The 20,161-nt window shown below is 40.3% G+C and overlaps 1 protein-coding gene across 2 annotated transcripts in view; it reads left to right on the forward strand.

Moving 5' to 3' along the window:
* The window catches only part of LOC102222005 (MAGUK p55 subfamily member 6-like), a 24,725-nt gene continuing 4,564 nt past the window's right edge, over positions 1-20,161 (forward strand). The window contains exons 1-9 of one of the 2 annotated variants that reach the window (XM_005802706.3): positions 1-109; positions 8,458-8,509; positions 11,605-11,866; positions 15,439-15,557; positions 16,175-16,327; positions 18,404-18,556; positions 18,691-18,918; positions 19,629-19,760; positions 19,854-19,950. In XM_005802706.3, the coding sequence (XP_005802763.2) occupies positions 11,743-11,866; positions 15,439-15,557; positions 16,175-16,327; positions 18,404-18,556; positions 18,691-18,918; positions 19,629-19,760; positions 19,854-19,950 (1,006 nt within the window). In that variant the 5' untranslated portion in view covers positions 1-109; positions 8,458-8,509; positions 11,605-11,742. The remainder of the gene's footprint in view (positions 110-8,457; positions 8,510-11,604; positions 11,867-15,438; positions 15,558-16,174; positions 16,328-18,403; positions 18,557-18,690; positions 18,919-19,628; positions 19,761-19,853; positions 19,951-20,161) is intronic. The other variant, XM_023344799.1, reaches the window with a different exon arrangement.

Here is a 20,161-nt window from a genome sequence, read left to right on the forward strand (position 1 = left end):
TCTGCTGCGGGACCAGGACAGACAGCTGAAGAGAGGGGGCGGGGGTGGATCTGAACGTCCGACCGGGACAAACCGTGGACCACCGCGAACTCGCGCGCGCGACTTACAGGTAAGTCATGCCTCGTGAACGCAATGCGAAGCGAGGACGCTCCTGAAGTCATTCATAAATTGGTGTTGAAATGTCAGACAAAGACACTTGGCGCGGGTAAGAGGCGCAGCGGCGGCGGCGGCGGCAGCAGCAGTTTGACAGAAGCAGAGGCGCTCTGCGCTGTCGGAACACGTTTAGCTCTTACATCCTGTTCTGGATTTATGTCGGGGTTGTTGTCCTTTCTACCATCTAACGGGGAAGGATCTGACGCACGGTTTTGGGAGTGCGCGCGCGCCACAATGAATGGGCTCGGATGGGTAACAAAAAAATGGCCGCACGTGAGGCAAAAACGGTGCGAGCGTGGGCTTTAGTGGTCTGGTCAGCCGAAAAACGGTGCGTAGCGTTTTGGCACGAATCCGTGCGCACGGTTCAAGCGCACGGCCGTGCGTTAGAGCCGTGGCATAGATTCCTGACCGGGAGGGATCAGAGGAAAGAGCTGCGGGACAGACGGCACGAGAAGGCTGGAACTGTCCCGAAACTACCTCCTCTAGTAGCGTAAGAAACAAACAAACAACATAAACAAACAAACAAACAAACAAACAAAAAACAGGGCACATCAGGTCATAGAAGGTTGATTTTTTTATTTTAATTTTATTTTAATGTTCCGACGTTTTGGGTAAGGCACATAACGACAGGCCCATTTTCACCGTATGTGAACACTTAATGAGAACATAACTGGACCAGAGCCGGTCAAAGGTTGTATGGGGCCAAAAGTAGATTTTAACTTGGGTGGCAGAGGGGGTGGAGGGATTCTTTCTGCTAAAGAGCAAATATATTTTAAAACCAGGAATCTTGCGACAACAGAATGTAGTTAACCTAGAATCTGCCTTTTCATTGGTTGACAAAGTAGATAGCTGATTTTAAATAGCATTTGCCAAAAATAATAATAATAAAAAAAGAGTTACTCCCTCCAGACTAGTTATGTCACTATCATAAATGGATGATGACATGATGTCTATAAACAGCAGCATCTGGAAATGTTTGACAGTAATCAGAAGACAAATGTCTTCCCTGACTAAAATATTACTTTAACAAAAATATGTAGGATAGATGTGTGCCTGTAAAAGTGTATACAGTGAGGACTTTTGCTTCATAGATCATCTGTGAGAAATAATGTGGATGGATTTCTCCCCAACTAGCAAACCAAAGAAACGATTCTCAGTTATTGAATTGCATGAAACAAACAACCTAAAGCTGAGGAATGAGGACACAGCATTTAATTTAATTTCTCTGTGACACTAGTAACCACATGCGTTGTTTGTGAGCGTAAAGTTTATCAGATGGAGAGAAAAACAAATCATTGTTTTTGGCGTGGTTTATATTTTTCTGTGTTCTTTGTCAGTACAAAACATCTGCTGATGTTTAAGGTTCTTCAAATAGGTATATCCAAAATGGCTGGTTGTAGCCATTTTTCTCTTTGTGAGCAAAACAAGTGGAATAAAGAAGACAAAGTTTGACCGCAGCTGTCCCCTGATTATTTCAACTTCTTTCCATTCAACACATGTGGCATTAGATTAAAGTGACAGTTTAGTGCCAAACTCCACGTTTTTTTTTGTGTGTGGGAAAACTACCTCCATACAAATTGAGAGCGGTTGAGTCAAAGTACAGATGATGTCCTCAGAATTTCCAGAGAATTTCACCACAGCTACATAACCATAGTTCCCCTTTGTCCTCACTAAGGAAAGACAAACTGATCATGCGGCGAAAAGGAAAACTTGCAGTTAGTACATTATAACGAAGGGCAGTCTGGAAACACAAATCTGTGGAGAAATTAGTTCTTATGTCTCTTGGCATGAGAGTAACAGTGCTAATCGGAACCACTTTACAGGTGCCAGAATTGCAGTTTTTCCAAATTATTCTTGAAGCTATTTTGATGGTCCCAATTACTCCATAACTATATTGGAATATTTGGCCCAGAATGCATTAGCTTTGAGCTTTAAAACTCCTTATTAATATGGAAACTCATTTTGTAGTCAGATCATGAAAAGCACTGACCGAGAAAACATTGAAGGAAAAAAAAAAATGACGACTAATTCTCGATAAGTTTTGAGATTTATCTTCTGTATGAAAACTGAAACCCTCTTTGAACCTCCCTTCTGCAATTGGGCAGCCACTTAGTTTGCCTGTGCCTTGGTTTGGCTCAAGGAATCTCAGAGCCTCCTTATTCGAAGGAGACACGGTGCCTCTTGGCTGGAAATATAAGCAGTTTAGGCTTTGGCAAGTTGTGGAGGGAAGCCTCTGGATGTACCGTGACGTCCCTGGGGATCCTTCCTGAGAGGGACTGTCCAGGCTAACGGACTGCTGAGAGTGCATCGTGTTGCATCCAAATTTGGTTTGGTGTTTTTGTCTCTCATAACCAGATTTGTTTATTCAATTACAACCAACAAAAGAAGGATATGGGGACCGAACCAGCCCAGTGCATTACAGTAATTCTCCGGTCCCCGAGGTTGAATATCCAGTGAGAGTTCTTTCTCAGAAGCCAAGGGTGACCTTTATTGTTGCCAAAGTAAGATGAGCAAGCCTTCCCATGCCCTCATGTGTTTCCTTCCTGTCAGCAGGACGGAGGAAAACACAAATTTCAAGTCAGAGGCATGCCCTCAGCTTGTGAAGGAACATATGGGAGTGAGCCATACCAAATCCAACACGCTGAAGTGTCTTCTTTTCTATAATTCATACTGTCGAAGAGAGGCGATAAAAAAGAGGAGGAGGAATGTCAGTGAAACCCTCCGGACACGGACAACACATGTATAAAGTCAGCCAATATGCCTGCTGTCCGAGAGCAAGCCGGTTCTCCATCAAAACGTTCACAATAACAGCTGTTAGGAAACCAGCTGGCAAAGAAGACATTACAATGACTCACTTGACGTTTTAATGAGTTGTGTGTTCGCATAGCTGGTAAGGGAAAGGGAAGGCAAACGTCTTTTTCAGTTCTTGCTGCAGGCTAAACAGCTGCTTCACTCGATGACATTAATCAATATTAGAATTATACAGGAGCGCACCTTCAGAAAGTCTTTGAAGGAGTAGCCGGAGTAGCCAGTGATAGGAGAGATTGCACTTCAAAACTTAAAATATGTTGATTGAGATTTTTTATTTTAGCTCACAGTAGAATTATCCAGCTGTTAATAACGTTAAAGTATTTAAAAAGTGGCTGTAGTGGTTTCAAAGCCACTATAGCTTTGTTGAGCATAAAGTAATATAGTGCTGTTGTCCCTCCCCCACATGTTGCTGCAGACCGCTGGTCAGCAGGCTGAAAAGATGGTTGCTATTCTTTTCCTTTGCTTATTCAGATTTTAGTGAATATATTTGGGAGCTCACAGTTGACAAGCTACAAACGGCCTTATTGGTGGTTCAGCCCAAGTAAATGTAAATGTTTAAAAATGAAGCAGCCTTCCATCAGCCAGGTGATTGACAGTTTGTGGCAACGAGGGCTGGTCTATGTTACTTTATGTACTTAGCTGGATCACTCTGGTATATCGATAAAAGGACTTCAAACCGTTAGAACGGATGACTAAACCTTTTAGCAGACAATGTAATAGTATCTTTTTGAACCATCTGATACTGGTGAGCAGCCATTTCCTCTATTATACTATTTAAGGACTTGACAAGCATACTGATTTGTCTCATCTCTTCCCTCTGTTTCGTCTTTCCCAATATCGTTACTGTTTTCTTTTACTGCCCAACATCACAGAAAGTCACTTTCCTCATCTTTAAACTTTGCAGTCATATTAAGTGCTGCTGCATCACTGCTCCTCCCCCTCCCTGTTCTTTTTTCTTTTTTATATTAATAATCACTCGCAGGCGGCCGTGCAGCCCTGGACGAAGCAGACAGCGCCATGTGGCGGCTCAGATTATGTCACAGAGTGCTCGTTATTAAGATTGCCGTGTGACTGCCGCTGCAGGGTTTTGACCATCTGATATCCCACCCGCTGGAACAGCACCAGGGAGGAAATTGGGGTCATTTTTGCACGAAGCGTGCTAATAGAAAGACATTTATCGGGGTAAATGGTGTTAATTTACAGTTCGGTGTCAGATAATGACTCAACAAGGTTAAGCAGAGATGGATTCTCATCTCGGATAGATTGGTGGGGAAATTAACAGTAGCCAGCAGCAGAAAGAATGAACAAATTCTGCTGTTTGGAGAATATGCCTGCATATTATGTTGATATCGCTCCGCTAAGATAACCATCTTAAAGGTAGCAGTGTAATCCTCTTATTCAGCGGGCTGTGGTAACGCATGGAGTGACCTACATAGGGTTTGACTGGAGGCAGAGGGTGATGGGTGAGAGGCATGACAGGAAGGGCTTGGCCAGGGGAGATGAGATGAGTGCTTATATGAATAGCTAGCCAGAATGATATATGCTCACAAATGCAATGTGCTTTAATAGGTATGTATTGCACTCCTCCAGCATTGAGACAGCAAGCTGTAAACTTTACACCTCAGGGCCGAAGCACAATTTTAGATATTTTCCAACGACCCTGGACAACATCGAACTGTCCAGATGAATTCTTTGTGACTAGGACATTGAGAAAAACTGAAAGTGACTGCTGCTCTCAGTGGTGTGTACATTATGCATCCGAAAGCAAAACATTCAATGACTACCAGTGGAAAATGTGTATGGCGAATAGCAGAGAGCAGATCCCTTTGGGGATTTTATACAGTGCCGTCCAATTTAGTTGACACCCCTGGGGAAGACTTACTTATCTATTTATTTAATCTAGTTTTATTTGACCAAAGCAGACCGTTGTAGTAAAAGTCCCAGTAGAGTTGAGCACACTCCACACATATAAGGACAGAAAAGGCTTATTTTCCCTAAGCAAGCCTGTGAAGCAACCGGTTGGTTTTTATGGAGTATCTAATTGATGTTATGGACTCTTGGCGACCTGGAGATGGAGACAGACTTCTAAAACAGTGAAATTTAGGGATTTTAAGTGGCTTGTGGTTGAAAGAGGTGGTTATTTGTGTCATGTCGTATTTACATTCCAGGAAAACAGGAAGTCATGGATCATTGAAAATGAGTTGTCTGGTAAAACGAAAAAACTAAAGCATAAATAATAATAATAAAAAAGGTTTTATCTCATTTATTTTAATGGGATTGTGCCACTTAGAATTTAGTTTTAAAAACATTTTTCTAAGTTAGGAAGTTCGGTAACACTTTATTTGACTTGTTGTGAATAAGACTGTCATTACACCATCATAAACATGACAAAACACCTGTCATGAACACAAGTAAGTCTTCATTCGGTAAATCATGACACTTTTAATACAAAGTTGACATTATTCAAAATGTCTTCGTTATGACAACTTGACATTAACCAAGAAATCATGATCTGACATAAATTTGTTATAAAAGTTTTACTGATTAAACTTTAGCTTTAATAACATAAAGCTACATAATTTTCAAAGTTTAATCAGTAATACTTTTATAACAAATTTATGTCAGATCGTGATTTCTTGGTTAATGTCAAATGGTCATAACAAAGACTTTTTGAATAATGTCAACTTGGTAATAAAAGTGTCATGATCTACCGAATGACACTTTATGACAACGGTCATAAATATTCATGAAGACTTACTCATGTACATGACAGGTGTTTCGTCATGTTTATGACGGTGTCATGACCGTCTTATTCACAACCCGTCAAATGAAGTGTTACCGGAAGTTATACTGAGTAAATGTAATTTTCAAATTTAATTTTCAAATTTTCAAAACATTTCCAATGGCAGATTATGTTACACAAGTAAATGTGTGAATTGTAGTTTTTTTTAAATACATTTCCTAAAGTGGCCAATCAATATGAGTGTCCCTGTTGTACGGTATGTGTAATCATACCTAGCAATGCTTAATCCAATTTTGAGTTCTAAAAGTTTGATTATTTTTTTCCTTTTGGTTTAATATTGTGCATATGTACACATACAGCATGAGCTAAACAGCAAAGCTTTATACAAAAACAAACTCTGATCCTTCTTCATAATCCCTCTTCCGTGAGCTGTCCATCATCTGAGCGCCTGGCAACCAGGGGTATTCAGAGAGCATTCGTTGGCTCCTTTACTCAACCAATGGCAGCCAGAATTGCAAATGCCGTTTTTTTTCTCTCCTCTCTCTCTATCTCTGTCCCAAGAGGAGGTATGAGGATCTGACAAAAGCCATGTTAAGATATGAGGAACTCCAGCAATAGGACAAAGTGGAAAATAAACGAATTAGCTCGTTCAAACGGAACTTGTTGCATGCAAATTGGCTCTTTTGGAAAATCCCTTGCATTTATTGCAGAGGAAGCTCATTTTCCCCAAAGTTTGCTTGCGCGTTCATATAGCAAAATGTTTTGGTTGGTGTAGAAACGGATTACAAAGCTGTTCAGCCATCAATCCTAGCTCGCTTTGTTCTTTCAGTCTCTCTCATGTCTTCCCGCTCATCCTCTTGGGACTTCAGAAGCTTTTCCCCCTACCCAGTTTAATCTTTAAGGATTCTTCTCTCCTCTTCTTCTCGGCTGCCTTTTATATATTCCTCGCTCTCATGCTCTGAATGTCTCCCTCGACTCCCTGACTGAAAATCTCCTACCTCCTCTGCCCATTTTTATCCACTACTCAACAATAGGCAGCTGCCCTTCCTTCCTCTGCTCAGATTTGGTCCTCCCTCTTCTTTTAGACCTTTGACTGGTTCATCCTGGCTCCTGTGCTGTGGAGCAGATGATTTGAGGAGGAACTGTTTGGGGGGGGGGGGGGGGGGGGGGGGGGGGGGCTCCATTAACATTCTTCCACAGGATATCTTTCACTTCCAATAAACTTGGCCAGCATGAATTTAATCCCTGTTGTGTAATCAGCCAACCCCTCCTTGACACTAGTTGACTAAAGCAAAAATAAGAAGTCATGGTATCATCTTAACATTTGTTCGCTTTCTGCAACAATCTTTATGTTTCATTTATTTTTGTACTCTCCCTAGTATGTGGTAGTATTTACTAGGAATACACCAATAACAAAATTTGGGTCTTTATTAATATCTGATAGTAATATTGCTGCTATGGCCGATAACGATTGAAACAAACATCAATTATTAATATGAACTCAGTTTTACTTATATAACCAATACCGGTATAAATAAAAAAAAGAAGATTAACATTGGTAAAAGCTGATGCTAAAGCAGTTACATTTTCTTAGTTATTACTTAAATATAGCCTACCACTTGCCATTTACATTTGGGATAGACCTCAGAACCTCTTAAACCAAAATGGGATAGAGTGAGTTTGGGTATCTGCCAAACTCTGGCTCATAATGTTATACTTCCTTTAATGACGGTGGGAGAGGAATGAGATTGAATTTTTAAACTAAAACCTTTAGTCTACTATCCAACCCATTGCAACAGACAGTGATAACTGGTGGTTTTGTAGCTTGCAATGAACTGTAATGCTATGCAGTAAACAGTATTTAATCTCTGTAATCTGTGGATGTATAAATATTGTGTGGCTGTTATTCACACACATGTTTCCTTATGGTCTGTGAGGAAAGTAAGGACTTTGATTTATCCACATGATGTCTAAGCAGGTTCAGTCCTGTCCGGGTCATGAGGGTATCACTGGTGTCTATCTCTGACAGTTAATAGGCGAATAGTGGATCATAAAATTCTTCTCCTTAATTTTTTATCTTCAAATTCCATTTTATTTCACCACCTTCTTAAAATAAAGTGTCTAAAATGGTATATTTTACAATAATCTGACCATACCTCTTGTTCAATGACCGGTGCGGCAACCCTGCAAGGATAAGTGGATAGAGACCATTGATGAATGCATATACCTATGTTATTATTTTTTCAAATGTATGCTGTGCACTGAGTGAGCACAGCCAAGTGAAAACAGCCCTGTAGAAATAGCTTTTTAACCTCAAACCCATAAACCTCAATCTGATGATCTCAGAGCAGTTACTTCACGTCTGAGTTTGCAACCTAACACGAAAGCAGAGCCTTCCCGGAGGGAACAAAACACACACAGCTTTGTCATTGCTTCCAGAAAAATAGTGGGCATTCGCTTTGTTAGCAGCGCTTGCAGGGCTAGCTGATGATGCAGGCATGCTTGAATAGCTGAGCACAATCCGCTACTTGAGATATCTCTGTTCAATGTTCCTCAGACAGACCAATAGCTGACTCTGCAGGCGAGAGTCCTTTTTCAGAACTTGCAGAGATGACTTTGATCAATGCAACAGATGCGTCAACGGGAGAAAACATTGGCTCACTGTGTTTATCTGCTGGGGTAAATGTTTGTGTCGGGGTGTTCATGCAAGTGTTTGTCAGGAATGCAACACAATGTGCTTCTCTCTGCAGGTTTTCACTGTGTTCTGCTGCCTATAGGACTTGACTACACCAACTGGCACAGGTAAACAAAGCTAACATCAGTGCTAACGTATTATACACTTTTGGACTGAATACAAGAAAGCATTTCATGATAGCTCTATGGGAAAAACTGCTGGTCTTTGAAGTTAAAACATTCTGTTATAGCAAGGTGTTTATCATTGCAGAAGTTAATTATTATGCGCAGTATTTTTAAAGATTTTGCTCAAACCCCACTGGCTGATAAATATTTCTGTCTGATTAGGATACAGAAATATTTTATGTGATGCACAATCAGCTGCTTGAGATATTATCTGTCTATATGAAACTTGTTAGTAAAACAGCATAGCGATGCTTCAAGACTTGAAGTTTGATCAGCTGATGCTTTTCTCTGGAACTCCTTTCTCTTGTCATGATGCTGTTATATGTCGAATTGTACATGTGATTAGTTCCATTGTTTTTATTCTGTGATGTGGAAAAACTAAACTGACAGTTTAATAGATAGATTTGAGTGTGTGTGCGCGTTTGTTTGTAATACCTTGTGATGACCATTTTCCTGACACATGGTACGTTGTGGGGACCGAAGCCTGGTCCCCACAAGGGGAAAAGCTGTTTTTGGGTCAGGGGTTAGATTTAGGACTAAGGTGTGAATTGAGTTTTGGTTACGGTAAGGGTTAGGATAAGGGTACGGTTTAGGCTGTAGAAATGAATGGAAGTCAATGGAAAGTCACGCAAACATATGTGTGTGTGTATTCTTGCATGTATGGGAAGAGCTAATTTCGAAGTGCTTCTATCTCAGCCGGAGATGTGTGCAGTAACACTGTATATTCATGGCCTGTTTGCATCCCCACTTTCCTGTACATGTAACTCAGTCTGTTGAAGGAGGCCAAAGTGGTAGAGACGTTTTTAACCAAACAGATAGCGATGAAAAAGGGAGAGACAGAACCTGTAATCCAGTGCTTTCGTGGCTGGATTAAAACCCTGCGTCCAAAGATGGGGGAAGGGTTGACTGGTTAGGGTTAAGGATGGGCAGGATTAAAACAGACAGATCTGCTCGGTGCACAGCTGTGTCACTGTGGCAGCCGGAGTTTGGTGGATGCTGAAAGGGAGGAGCCTGTTTTTGATTCATCCCACTTTTCCCATTCCACTGGGATACTTCATGTTTCGAGCTTTAAAATGCATTTTCGCTCTGAATAAACGGACCAAAAATTGCCCTTTTGTAACTGTTGAGCAAGCAACCATTGAGACAACCTACTAATTTAACATCCAACTAACTGACCAAACAGTGGTCTGACTGACCAACCACTTATCAAACCAAGCAACTTGTAAGCCAACCAATTAGCTCACTAATCACAGATTGGACCGACCAGTGGACCAACTAACTGACCATTAAATTGGCCTACCAACAAAATGACAAGGAAATTGCCCAACCAGTTCATTATGTGCTGTTAGCCAGGTAGGCATCCAACCAGGAATTACTACGTTAAGAATTTAGTGATGATGATACTCTTAATTACTTGTTGGGAGTAAAATATTGTACTTACATGGAGCAATCTTTCAAACATAAACTGCCTTTGAAAAGAGTCATTGGCAAATTGAAGCACTGTAAGGTGATATGCTGAACTGTTTACATTTTTGCCAATGAATGTAGCAACAATTGTACCCAAATGTATGTCTTTGTATATTTTCAATCGGAGTCATGGTAGTCTGAACCAACATTTGCTAGCACTGTCAACCAGCTGATTGAAAGAAGGTTGGGTTTTCCTTGCTCCAAGGAAAGGCAAATTTTGATGATTCGTCCAGCTGCAAAAACATGTTGAATATACTAAACTGAGAGAACATCCACTCATCGCTTTTGTTAACAAGTTACAAGAAACAGAGGAAATGTTTTGTACATCTTCAAATTTGTAACAAATAAATGTTACAGATAGCAACAACATTGCAACTGTATTATATTGTAATACATTGTATTATTTTTGGCGGCACTAGGAATATTTCTTACTTTTCTGGTTTAAGTAAAAACAATTAGATGGTGACATGCAAGCAACATGGTAGCATGATAGTAATAAGCTTTTATTGTAAAATTAATGAGGGTCAGATTAAATTTCAAAACGTTGGTGCAAAACTTTCACCTTGTTGAAACACTTAGGATTTGCTAAAATGCTAAATTCACAAATGGTAACCAACTAGCCCTAGCTGTTCGGTGCTAAATAGCATGTTATGGCACACTTTTGTTTGCCATAACAAAAGTGGCAAATGAGACACAAAGGTCAAATCAGATTTCCTGATCTTTGGCATGAAACGGCCATCTATAACTAGATTTTTCCCCATTTTTTTTACCATTTATATTGATAGCGTTTTCTATTGAAATTTTTAAAATACACCACCAAAAGAAAAATAATGTTTAACTGGTCCAAAGAATCCCATGGTGAGTGTCTAGCCCTGAAATATTGGAACAGCTTAAACTCCAGCCCCAAATATATTGTAATCCTGTCTGTACCGCACATTCCCTAGTATAGAAAATTGCATTGTAGAAAATATTAACTCTAAGCAAGTGGATAACAACTAGAAGAATACATTTAGGATACAATCTGCTGAAACTGATAGCTTCTGCACTCTGAAGTACCACTTGGAGTGGTAGCCCAACTTTGAGTATGAATGAAAGAAAAAGGAGGAAAAGAATAGGAATGTGGGGTCGGCCCCCCTTCAGTTAGACTTATGTAAGGTTACTTACATAATGACAAATTAAACATAAGTGTGTGTGTGCATGCCTGAGTCAAGACGAGAAGGGTAACTTGACTTCTGTTAGGGTGGGTTATCCAGGAGAACGGGTACTTAAGCAAGCACAGCAGGAGAGAATTGTGGGATTATGAGTGTATGTGTGTTTCTGTGTGATCAACAAAAAAAGGAGGTGGAGTTGAGCATGAGACGGTATTAAAGTCAGACTAGAGCGAGGGGACCGACAAACACTGACTTGGTCATCATTCTTTTTCCTCATCACTATCATCTCTTCTCTGTGGATATCCTCTAATGATAATAATCCTATTCAGTTTACACTTGTTTTGTCTCATATTTTTTATCCTCTGTCGCTAATCCCCCTTTTTTGTCCTCTATTGTCTTTCTCCTACATTTCTCTGACAGTTCAACAGGTTGGCCGTGCTAGACAAGACATAGTTGGAGAACAGAAAACATAGTTGCTACTACTGGTAGTTTGCCAGTGGTTTGCTTTTGGATACTTGTGGCGGCTGGACGGAAAGAAGAGTGAAGAAGGACCTGGCTATGGTCACAACTATGGACGATCCCTGTCGGAATGGGGTGCAGGAGGAGGTAATGCCCTCTGGACAACCTGCCACGGACAGGCCCCCAGCTGTGCAGTCCCCTCAGGGAGCAGAGACATCTGGAGGTGAGGAAAGGAGGAGGTGGGCTGGCTGACTGACTGGCACATTCCCTCTATAGATGCTATAGTTTTTACTTATACTGGCTGGAGGGGTTCATTTTAAACATGTGCACATGTAAAGCTGTGATACTTGCAAACACAACACCTAGAGAGAGGCAAAAAAAAAAAATTCGGTCTCAGCCGCTTTGCTTATAAACTTATCCACTGTAGGATAGCTCTCAAAGTGTAACAGTATGTTGTCCATTACACTCAAAAGTAAAAGGAAATCATTGTGATTTTGTGGTTGATGCTTGTATAAAAGTAAAAAATTCATGGAGCCTTAATGAAAAGGAACTGTCTGACCTTCTTATGTTTTAAGACATACTGTACATGGATTTGTTTCAGAAAAGATAGCAAAAAGTAAATTTATGTATTGTAGGTACAATTCAACAGAATGAAAAAGAATACACTTATTTTGTTGAAATGGAATCAGAAGCTGCTTCAATGAGATTAATTTAAGAGTGTACACACTTAAAACAGTTTACTGCCTTTTTATTTTGTTCAGTTTTTTCTAACATATTTGTCTGTTTTTCAATGAATTACGAAGCATGTGGGTCTCTTCAAAAGTTAAAAAAAGAGCAAGTGGGAGGTTGTGAGCAGCGTGCACACAACCATGATTGACAGCGCTAAAACTCTCCTCTTTGGTCTGATTAGTTGCTTTTGAGAGAGCGGTGTATTTCTGTAGGTGGCAATAAGAACACTGGGAGAAAGCAGAAAACTCGACCTTCTTTTCACAGATTATCTGTCTGCTACCATACAGTTCCGATGAGTTTTGACAAATATGTAAAATAACATATTTTTTATTTAAGTTATATGCTAAAGCTCTGTAGCTCTGCTTTTTGAGGCCTTTTAGTCCATGTACCGATTAGTTTATTGTTGTTATTGTCAGTTTTGTCATCACAATGGACAACCCTATTTCAATTAGAAGTGCTCCATTTCTTCATCTATAAAGCTAAACAATACATGACAAAATGTATGTGATAGAGTATCTGTCAAGGCACGTCTCTGATATATGCAGCTTCCAGCACACTCCTGTTGATGGTACAATTAAATATGACTGGAATACAGGTTGACAAGTCTTTTTTTTTCCTCGTTGGATTTATCTTACACCCTTAAAAAATAGATGCATGGTTTCTCAAGCAGGCAGTCTCTCCATTAGTATTCAATGCACGGCATATGTGCAGAAAAGGATGACTTTGAAGCGCACAAAGGGAACAGTTTATAATGTTGATAAATGCATCTGCTTGGAATCAATCGTGGCAACTATCCCATTTTAGATTAAGAACTTATTTTCCACAACCTTTTGCAGGGCAATAGAAACACTTGAGCATGAGGCTTTTTCTTAGTTCCACATATTCATTGGACAAACAGATTGTGAGTGCTCATTAGGATGGGTTGTGTACTCTTGCTGCGAACCGAGCAAACATTCCTGCGGTCGGGAACGTCATGACACTTATCTCAGTGAGTGGGTAAAGGTCAACACAGAGAGCAGAAAACCCCATAAACATATGAAACCGTAGCTGTTTGGGTGTTTACGTCCAGATGTGCTTCGATTCTGGTTTTTAGTTTCTCCTCTGACGCTTCTGGGTTCAAAGTTTCCGGTCCTGCTTAAACGCTAAATGAGTCTGTTTTGCTCCAACTTTATGTTTCATTTTATAACAAATAGGATGTCTTAACTTACTGATTATAATTTCTGAAAAGTTATGACTGACTGTAGGAGTCTGCACAATAAAATCAAGGTGTCGTTTGTTTATGTTTTTTTACGTGTGTGTGTGTGTGTGTGACTCTTACTGCAATTACAGTTCTGGTCTGAAAGACCGTGTGTGGTCCCCATATGAGCCCAGGAACAGGAGTGTGTCCATACAGGATTTTAGATTGGTGCTTCTTTTTTATTATGCAACTATATTTCTCTAACTGTAGTTCTGTCTTATCCTCCCTGGTGTATTTGGCCTTCATAAATATTTAAGGTTTGTTTTGGCACCGAGCTTGCTGTTGATGTAGTCTGACTGTGCTTTATGATTTATGGTTGCCTTTTGTTTTCTGTTTTGTCATTTCTTGCATGTAGTACATTGTGTTCACTTTAATGAAAACCACCAACTCACAAATCTGAATGTGTGTTGCTAGTAGTGCGACTTTTAGAAATGTAAACATAAAAAAATAACCTGCAAATGTAAAATATCCTACAAGAAATTATACTGAAAATCGTCATTTGACCAGCTAAATTTTGGATGCCTTACAAAACAACGGGGATCAGATTTTTATATACAGTGTAAAAAGGCAAATAATTTTTCAACACTTTCTGAAATGTAACACGAAACATTTTCTGATCGAGTTAAAATAGGATAACCAATATTATTCTAAATGTCAGATTATAGAGAGAGAGAGAGAGATTGTTTTATTATTACTGCGTCCATATTTCCACATATTTTTTTTTTCCTTGTGATGCGTAATGGATGCTTAATATTTTTTAAAGTGCTCCAGTCTATTCGGCAGCACACGACATACACAGCATTATGCTGCCACCCTGATTTACACACGATATACCAAAATAGTTTCACCGCTGGGAAAATGAACTTTCTCTTTCCTTATCAGTATAATGGCTGAGCGTTTCTGCACTGCTTATGCTTGCCTGAAATGGTTTGCACGGATATGCAAGACCTATTCAGGCAACTTGAAATTGTAGAAGCAGAGTAATCCTAGTGTATATTCGTCCATCCAATTTGAGGAATAAAAAAGTAGAAATAATGTTGGTCTAAAACAAAAAAGGTTTAGTCTGATCTAATATTACACAAACATGTTTTTTTTTTTTTATACATTTTATATGTATATACTGTATTTCTGTTAGTAGCTGCAGTATTTTTGGGGTTTCCAAGACAGCGAAGTTGCATATTGAACTTGTTTCTTCAAGACTAAACTCAAGTATAGAGTACAGCCTAATGACACAGAGCGTGATTGGGGTTAAAAGTGTAATAGTGGGTTAGGAAGAGCAAAATCTAGAGAAATAAATCATAAGTTAACGGGCTAAAAATGCTGACTGAGCATAATTATTACTCTCACAAGTGCATAATGACACACTGACACAGGCTTTAAAACACTGATACACGATTTCAGTGCTCTAAGTGGCTTAAATGGGCTTGCGTTGGCTTTTAGACCCTGGCATTACAGCGTTAGCTGCTCCAAACAATCAGTCCACACCTCTCCTTCTACAGCGTCTGTTTATGTTAACAGATTAGATTGTGTTTTTGTTTTGTTTATTTTTTGCTTACAGCCTTTGAATCTTGGTAGCTTTAAGCGTCGGCATGCACGAACTACAGTATCTGTAGGCTCTTGTGGGAATGAGCTTTGAAGCAGCTAAAATGGTTTTTGAAATGTTGCGTTGCTTAGAAAGTGTATGAACCTGAGATTTAGCTGTTTTAGCTCAGTGGGACTTGTTTTTTGTGTCAGATGTTCCATTAGTAACGCTCTGTCTATGGCGGAACTTAAACCCACAAAAATATCTCTTACCCATTTTTCTTTGCGTATATTTTTTGTGTTTTCAGCAATGCAGCAGGTGGAGGATACTGTTGGCGAGGGGCCCACTTCCACAGGCGTGAAAGACATCGACCTGCTTTTTCTGCGCGGCATCATGGAAAGTCCAATTGTACGCTCCCATCCTCAGGTAGCACACACACAAATTAAGCTAAGGGCTAGAGGCTGTGAGCGGACTAACTTGTAGTCATCTTGACGACTCCCTCTGCATCCTTTGCTTGCTCTGGCTGAGGTGCTTAAGTACAGCGAGGCTTTGACAAACGTGTCCTGCAGAAGATCCATACGCACTTCTAATAAGGAAAGAATGCAGCTTCACACTGCTAAAGCTTTTTTTTTGTTTTTTTTTTACTGATTATGCATGCATTATACAATATTTTTAAGTATAATTGATTTGCTTTCACAAATGTTCACTGCTGTGCCCAATCTTTTATGTGGTCAGGTTATCTCAAGCACAGATGTGAAGTAGTTCTAGCCAGAAAAGACGCAATTTTCCATTTTTCACCTATCCCATGAAGTTTGTAGGAATTAGATTCATGTTTTTACTGTAACACAAGACTGAACAGTAGGTTGTTTACAGCTGAAATTAACCTCATAGCACTTCAAACTAAATTTATACATGTTGGTGGTGGTATACACAATACCACCAACATAAAACACGCACACAGCAGAGAGTCATCCAAAGAATTTTTCCTTTTTCCACATCTGTGAGAACCACCTGCCCTTCCTGAGATTCTTTGTCCCCTCCAGGCTCAGGAGCAGCAGGAAGATGTCAAGCTAGAAGCGGTGCAGGACAACAACGTGGAGCTGGTGACAGAGATCTTGGGCGACATCAGCAACCTCAAGGTGAAAGATGACAGCGCGACCGAACTGTCGAGGATCCTGCTGGAGCCGCACTTCCAGGTGAGACGGAGTAAACATAAACACAGAGAGGGAGAGTAAAAAACAGGAAAGTAGTGTTACAAGCTGTAATCCTCCACAACCAGACAAGTCTGGCTGCAGAGATGGTGCTCTTTCAGTGTTGATTCATATATTGCAAATGTTTAAAACAAACAGGTTTCCTTGCATTGAATGGTGAACTGAATATGCGGTTTTATTATTCTGGTTTTGGTTAGTTGATGTTTGGCCCCTGTTTTTACACTAACCTCCAGTGCTGGACATAGCAGCAGGTTTACACAAGCTGGACCAATGGGAGTTGGTATTCTGAGCCCAGCGAGCCCTCAGAACCAATCAGAGCTCTCCGAGCTGTTGGCTGGAAGTTAAAACCCTGTTGACCTACTGAGGAAGAGGGAGAGGGTGGGAGGAAAGGAGATGCTGGGTTTATAGAAATGGGAAACAGATATTACATCACAGACTGAGCATGTGAGTTTGAAGAGTGAGTTTCCTGGAGAGCCGTTGTTTATCATCTGAGCAAGATATTTTAGGAACAAGAGACAGTAATTCCAGGATCGGAAAAAAGCTGTTTTAGGGATAATCAGTGAACCAAAAAATGAAGTGATGACATCCAGAGGGTAATCCTAAATTTTGATCCATTAGTTGATTGATTCTTTTAGTGGATATGTCAGAAGTGCAACTTAGAATTTTACTAGTCATACTGAAAAAAACAAAACAAAGAAAATATGCACACCTCCAAAAATACCTCAGAAATGCTTTTTTTTCCAGAATAGATTTGTCAATCTTCTGAACTGAAGTAGCAACACTTGTTATAATGAAGAGCTGATCAGAAACATTAGAAAAGAAAAACTTGTGAAGAACAGTCTTTTAAAAAGGCACAGCTATGGCATACTAAATAGCAGAAGCTGGTAAATACAATCCTGTAGGGAAGCTGCTTGGAAGTCTTAGCAGTTTTGCAATAGACACAATGACCTTAAAGTTAATGGCTACATAAAGTTGGACTGAAATACTAATGTGGTAATAGTAAGGTGTTTGCTAAAAGTAGCTAATATCAGCTGCTGTGCTTTTATCAGCTTTTATCCCAGCACCTAAAATACTGACTTGCTAAGAGTAAAATGTTAGCTGAACGTGGCTAACAGTGCTATCTTAAATATCAACATCAGCTAAATGCTAACATGTTGATGCGGACTTTTTAGTTTATAGTGATTAACAATAGCTGGTGATATCAACATTAGCTACTGTCCTAATCTATTTGCTTAAAGTAGCAAATAGTAGCTGCTATGAAGTTATGTGCTAACAATGACATTTTAGCTAGAATTAGCTAAGCGCAGAATGGTCCCAAAAGCATCTTATATCCTAGCATTTTTCTGTAAATGTCAAACATTATTACATGGTAAACTGAGGTATTATCCTAGCATTAGCTAATATACGAGCATTAGCTAGTATACTACTTACAACATATTATGTGAGAAAAGCTAATGGTGTTTACCATGTCAACAGCGACCAATACATTAGCATTTGCTAAGATTTTTTACATTAGTAATATTGGACACCTTGAATGTTTTACTATTGCTCATCCATTCACTCTTTGAATGGCATTCCTAGCTGAAGGTAAAGTGGAGAAATGAGTTATGAAAAGCCACAAGAGATTTGAATGATTTGAAAGCTTAACCTCAATCCTGTCTATTGGCAACACTTGTTGTCAAAAGTTACCATATTTTGCAGAGTGTAAAGTTAATCATAGATGTCACGTCCTCAGAGCTAAAGATTTTAATGTCTGAACAGCTAAAAGTCTTAGTAGCTGGACGCTTTCAGTGTCATCAGTACTTTGTAGGATTCACACCTAAATGTCAGTTAGTTGATACTTATCATTGCTATGCACTTTACATCAAGCAGTAATGCATAAAGTTACCTTTTCTAGCTACTGCTCTGTTTATGGTTTTAAACAACTAGGCTTACTCAGACTAAACCAGTGAAAGCATAGTGAGTGAATGAAATTGAGCAAGAGGCATTCTTTTCCTTAATCATCTGGAAGGAACATTTGTTTTCTTGGCATGCTTCACGTACTATTGCTTCTCCTCTTAGTCCCTTTTGGAGGCACATGACATGGTGGCATCAAAATGCTATGAAGTACCTCCACCGACTGAAATGGCTAACGACGCAGCGGTCAACAGCGCGCTCATGCAGGCCGACGCCGTCCGCATGATCGGCATTCGAAAGAAGGCCGGCGAGCCGCTGGTGAGCCAAGACGAAGGGCAACTCGATATGTTTTATCTACTTCTTTGTGCCTGCGCATGGCTATTGCTGTTGTTCATGAATGGTTGAAGAGGGAAGGAAGCTATACATTCCATAACCATTCATCTTCCTCGCAGGGCGTGACCTTTCGTGTAGAAAAAGATGACCTGGTCATTGCCAGGATCCTCCATGGCGGCATGATAGACAGGCAAGGCCTGCTCCACGTGGGTGACATCATTAAAGAGGTGAATGGCAAGGATGTCGGCAACAACCCCACAGAGCTGCAGGAGATGCTGAAAAACTGCAGCGGAGGCATCACGCTGAAGATCCTCCCCAGTTACAGGGACGCTCCTGCACCTCCACAGGTAGAACAACAAATCGGTGTTAAGTGTCGGTGTAAAGAAATGATGCATAAAGAGCGGCAGATGTTGGGTGGTGGCACCGGCCTGGTGATCTGGCGCCTCCATCAATCCTCTGTGCATAAATGTGAACCATGGGAGCCCTATTAATAACACTCAACATGCTATCTAGGTCAGAATTGCTGTTTTAGCCTCATACACACACACACACACACACACACACACGTACACCCCCCCACACACACATGTGCACCCAGTTACATGCACCCTCACATGGAAAGTACAATAGGTTATAAAATCCTTATTTTCTCTTGTTTACTCATGGTCGCTGACATAAAAATAAAAAAAAGGATGTTTTTTTCATCTTTGACATAAATTGACATGCATAAACATGCCAGTTTATGCTAAAGACGAATAAACTGGAAGTAAAGGTGAATGAAACATGAAGCGAAATGCTATCCTCCTCTGTGGCTCTGCACATGCTGAGCAGTGTACTTTACTGGCTTGCTTTATGGCTTCCTCTGGCTGCTTGTTTAATCTAATACATCAGCCAGAGCACTTAGTCTTTCTGGCAAACGCCTCCGCTGTTGGTGCATTGTAAAGAGCAGCACAACCCCTCTGAGATCCTGTTGTCACTTCTTTACTCCAGCCTTACCTTACATCAGTATCTTCTTCTGAAACAAAATCAGATTTAAGTGAACGTGTGATCCCTACAGGTGTATGTGCGGCCGTACTTTGACTATGATCCAGCCAGTGACAACCTGATTCCCTGTCGAGAGGCGGGAATGGCTTTCAAGAGAGGCGACATCCTTCAGATCGTCAACAGAGAGGATCCCAACTGGTGGCAGGTGAGCTTTTCCTTTCACTTGTCGTTTCTGGTCAAGTGTCCTCAAAGGTCACGAGACGACAGAAATCTCAAGCTGCACTGTAATCCATTGCAGGCATGCCATGTAGTGGGTGGTGCCACAGGACTAATACCCAGTCAGTTCTTGGAGGAGAAGAGAAAAGCATTTGTCCCTAGAGACTTTGATGGATCAGGTCTGTCTCTGTCCTACCTGCCTATAACTGTGGTCTTAAATCTAAATGAACCATTTGCTTATAGTAAAATGCTGTCACCGTGAACATGAATGCCATATTAATTTTGTATTTTAATGATGCATTATCCTTATTTACAAACCTGCTTTTGAGCACAGTCCCCACGTTTTCAGTGGAGATAAGATGGGAGCTTGTTGGCGTGCTTGGAGACATT

This window comes from Xiphophorus maculatus, chromosome 13 (assembly GCF_002775205.1).
Source record: "Xiphophorus maculatus strain JP 163 A chromosome 13, X_maculatus-5.0-male, whole genome shotgun sequence".
Taxonomy (NCBI): domain Eukaryota; kingdom Metazoa; phylum Chordata; class Actinopteri; order Cyprinodontiformes; family Poeciliidae; genus Xiphophorus; species Xiphophorus maculatus.